Raw genomic sequence first — 4,181 nt, forward strand, 5'->3', positions numbered from 1 at the left:
GGAACCCAGCCCTGGCTCTTTGCATCCCACTGTGCTACCTCATGCATATTCCAATTAATTATTGCTTTTCCTTCCCCAAATAACCTCCCTATATATTTCTGATGACCCATCTGCTACATTCAAAGCCCCCACCCCCACAGGAATGGAGAAGGAAATGACATTCTAAGTATTAAAAAAAAAGAAAAAAAAAGACTTCAACCTGAGACAATAAGCCCCTCGGAGTCTCAGGCCAGGGTCCCTGACCATTCAAGTCACAAGAGCCTTAAGTACCCTTCACATCTTTATCCCCCACTCAACAGCCGCAGCACAAGGGAAATGGCGTGAGGCGTTCTCCCTTTAGAGACGAGAGAGGGGAGGCCCAGGAGGCTACGGTTCCAGCTCTTCCCAAGGACTCAGGGCCATGGCCCACAAACAGAAGGCCAGACCGTCCTCAGAATCATCTCCTCACTGTGCCCCTGGCCTCACCCCAGGAGTTCCCACCTCCCAGGTGGAGTCTGGGAGGCATTGGTGGAAGGGAGTTCGAAACAGCAGGGCAAGACCATCCAACCAAACCACTGGGGAGGAGTGAGGCTGGAGGCAGGGCAGGAACCAGGGCCCAGGCCCCACCCTCTCCTCAAAAGATCCGGGTGAAGAAAAGCCTGGGGCAGTCAGAGGCTCTGGGCCGCACCTGCCTTTCTGGATGAAACCTCGCCCCTGGGGAGCCCAGAGGTGAGAGGTGGGAACAGGTCTTCAGACGGCCCCCCTCAAGGCTGAGAAGGAACGGGGACAGTAGGTGGGGTGTCTGGCTAGATCAGTGGTTCTCAACCTTCCTAATGCCACGACCCTTTAATACAGTTCCTCATGTTGTGGTGACCCCCAATTTCATTGTTACAAATTGAACTTAATTAAAGCATAGTGATTAATCACAAAAACAGTATGTAATTATATATGTGTTTTCCGATGGCCTTAGGCAACCCCTGTGAAAGGGTCGTTCGACCCCCAAAGGGGTCGCGACCCACAGGTTGAGAACCGCTGGGCCAGACGCTGCTACTGCCTGCTACTCAAATCTTCCAGCCGCAGTGCTGGCCTCAACCTTAGCCTTGGACACAGACAGGACCACTAGCTTGGAGACCAAGGGCAGCTGTCTGTCTACAGGCACAGCTGGGCTTCCACTCAGATATACCTTGACCTTGGGACCTCCCCTCTACAGCAGGGGCTCAGTAGATCCATGTCCCTCCAGAGCTAAGGGAGTGCTGGGGGGCGGAGGGGGAGCTCTCTGGACAGCCTCAAGGCCAACCCCCTGCAGCTCACATCCCTGCCAAGGCCTGAGAGGCCGCTGGGGGAAGCGCTCGCTCCCCACCCCGCCCGTGTATGTTCTCCACTCTCCTGACCTTTCCTCGGGGTGAGCCCGTGTGGTCAGGACAGAACACTCAACACCTCTGAGTCCCGCGGATACAATTTCATCCTCCACCACAGCAGTGCCTTCCCTGGGCTTCAGCCTGCAGGAGCCGCTGGGACACTGGTGCCCTGGGGGCGGGCCCTCCTGCCTCTACCCTTGAAAGCTTGTCTGCCCGTCTCGTTGCCTCTTCCAAGGCCTCTGCTGTCCAACAACCAAGGAGTTTCCTTGTCTCTTGTGACCCCACGGGCCTTTATTGCTGTTTCCTTGAGAGAAGGGACTTCTGCGTAGAATTCTTTGGATATAAAAGGGAATTCCAGATCTTGGAAGGCTGTGATGGGGGAGAGGGGCCAGGGCCAAGGATGGGGGGAGACAAATCGTAAATCGTGCTCTGGCTTCACGAAGATGCCCTGGGTCCCCCCAGAGCTGCCAGAAGCCTGGGAACTGCTCTGAGCATGAGCTGGCCGGGCAAAGGCTGCCCGGGTGGAATGTGCCCTTGCTCCTCCCAGGTTCTGGGGGAACCAGCAGAAGAGGTCTCCTGCCCTCCCATCGGCCCAGAGAGGCCCGAATCCCCTCTTTCTGCCCCGGGCCCCGATCTCCCCTGCCCAGGCACCTGCTATGTGGGAAAGGCTGTTCCGTCCCTGAGCAGAGGGCGGCTGTGATAAAGCAGAGGGCAGGCTGGCTCCGGCTACAGAAGCTGCTAGTGTCAGCGCTGGCTCTACTGTCTGCGTGGCCCTCCAGCACCGCTAGGTCCAGGCACAACGACAGGCTAAGTCACATCAAAACCGAGGGAGGGAGGGAGGAAGGAAATGGCTTTTTGTTTGCTTCCTACCTCCTGGAAATAGGCTGGAAATGGGGGCAGAGATGGACCCCCGAGGTGAACGGGGGAGGGGGGATTAAGGGGAAAGTCAAGGAAAGCCCTAGAGGGCCCTGTCCCCCCAGAGTTTCCCCTAAAGGCATCACATGCAAGCATTTCCCCTCTGTGGCTTCTGAGAGGAGAAGCAGCAGGTGGGGGAAACCAGGAGACAGGAGTAAGGGAGCCCACAGCTCAGTCCGGGAAAGGGCCCCTCAGTCTGGCCCCGGAAGACAGTCCCCGAGGGGAGTCAGGGCCTAGGGAGCAGCTCCCCGACCTGTGCTGCAGCCAGGGCCGGAAGGAAGGGAGTGGACAGAGGCCAGGACTGAAGGAGAGGTTGCTCCGTGGAGTGTGAGGACAGTGGGGCAGAGGGAGACACAGCTGGCCTCTCACTGTCCACACCTGGCCACCCTACTCAACCAGCCTGCCCCTCAGGCCTGGCTCCACCTGGCCCAGGGGATGCTGGGACTGGACTCATCTCCCACAACCACAGTGGTCCTAGGAGAGACCCCACCCTGGGCTCGTCCCTGTGTCCAACGGGCCCAGCCGAGCTGTGGCCTCCTGAGGAGTCAGCGCTGCCGGGAGCTTCTCTGGCGAGCGGCCAGTTGCCAGTTTCCTGGTTAGCAACAGTAAGGCTGCGGTCTCTGGGGGGAGGAGGCAGTGCCCTGAGCAGAGCCTGGAGCCTCAGGGCAGGAAAGAAGTCTCTCCAGGGGCCTCTCGGGGCCCTGGGCAGGTCCTGGGCTTCCCTTGGAGTGACTGGGGCCTCTCCAGGAGGTCTTCAGGGACTGGAAGCACAGGCGGCTGATGCCCTCGGGTTAGATGCGTCCAAGCTTGGCCGACTCTGCTCCCAGCCTCAGCCGGAGGTGCCCGAGGCCTGGCGCCGGCTCACACCGCTGTTTCCCGCTCCCTGCGCACGTTCTCCTTCTTCCTCTTCATCTTGCAGAAGCCGTGGAAGCCGCAGAAGCAGGCGAACGTGAACTCGGGCATGCCCTGGGCCAGGCCGAGGCGCTCACCTGGGATCTGCAGAGAAAGGGGGCGGGGCGGGAGAGAGACAGGAGAGAGAAGCAAGCTGGGTTCATGTTCCCAGAGCCCTCCAGGTCTGGCCAGTCACTGCCACTCCCTGGGGCTGCCCGGGCCCCGCTAGACCTCTCAGACCTGCCCAGGGAAGGGCCATGACACCCAACAGCAGCTTGGAAACCCGCTTCCTGGCCTGTGTGGAGCTGATGGCATTCCTGGAGTGCAGCGGCTGAGTCCCGGGCAGGGAGGAGAAATTGCCAGCTGGCCGCACTGCTCCCCTCCCAGCCCCTCTGCCTAACCTCCTCACCACACCTGTGGTTGGAGACAGGAAGCAGGCTGACTCAAAGCAAGCTCTGCCCGGGCCTGTACACAGGGTGGGAGCGAGCAGTCCACTCACTCCTTCAGGGCACAGGGTCTGATGATGCCAATGCAGGACTGTGTGGACCTGGAAGAAGGCCCCTCGTCCAGCACAGCCTCAACCTTGACACCTGGCACTGAGTCCCGGCTTCCTCCCTTGCCTGGCAGCCCCCGTGTGTCTGATGCCCTTAGGGAAGTCTATAGGGGACATAATGCACTTGCTTTGACCGCTCAGGGCAACACACATCTGTCCTCATGCAGAGAACAGAAAGCAGCCCGGCGGTGTGGCTCAGGGGCTGAGCGTCCACCCATGAACCAGGTCACGGTTCCATTCCCAGTCAAGGCACATGCCTGAGTTTGGGGCCCAATCCCCAGTAGGGGGCATGCAGGAGGCAGCCAATCGATGATTCTCTCATTGACGTTTCTCTCTCTCTCTCCCTTCCTCTCTGAAGTCAATCTAACCATCTATATGTTTTTTAACAAGCAGCGTTCTTTTAGCCAACAGGCTATTTTATTGAGCCCCTGTGCTGGGCAAAGGGCTTGGGAGGTAAGGACATCAGGGTAAAAGTATAGTTTCTT

The 4,181-nt window shown here is 59.0% G+C and overlaps 1 protein-coding gene across 1 annotated transcript; it reads right to left on the reverse strand.

The window, feature by feature from the left end:
- Window positions 1-3,105: 3,105 nt before the first annotated feature.
- Window positions 3,106-3,238, reverse strand: BLACAT1 (BLACAT1 overlapping LEMD1 locus). Its single transcript, XM_059674185.1, has one exon. The coding sequence runs from the start codon at window positions 3,213-3,215 to the stop codon at window positions 3,114-3,116; it is 102 nt and encodes a 33-aa protein (XP_059530168.1). The 5' UTR covers window positions 3,216-3,238; the 3' UTR covers window positions 3,106-3,113.
- Between the last annotated feature and the right edge of the window lie 943 nt (window positions 3,239-4,181).

This window comes from Myotis daubentonii, chromosome 18, assembly GCF_963259705.1.
Source record: "Myotis daubentonii chromosome 18, mMyoDau2.1, whole genome shotgun sequence".
In the NCBI taxonomy this organism is placed as follows: Eukaryota; Metazoa; Chordata; class Mammalia; order Chiroptera; family Vespertilionidae; genus Myotis; species Myotis daubentonii.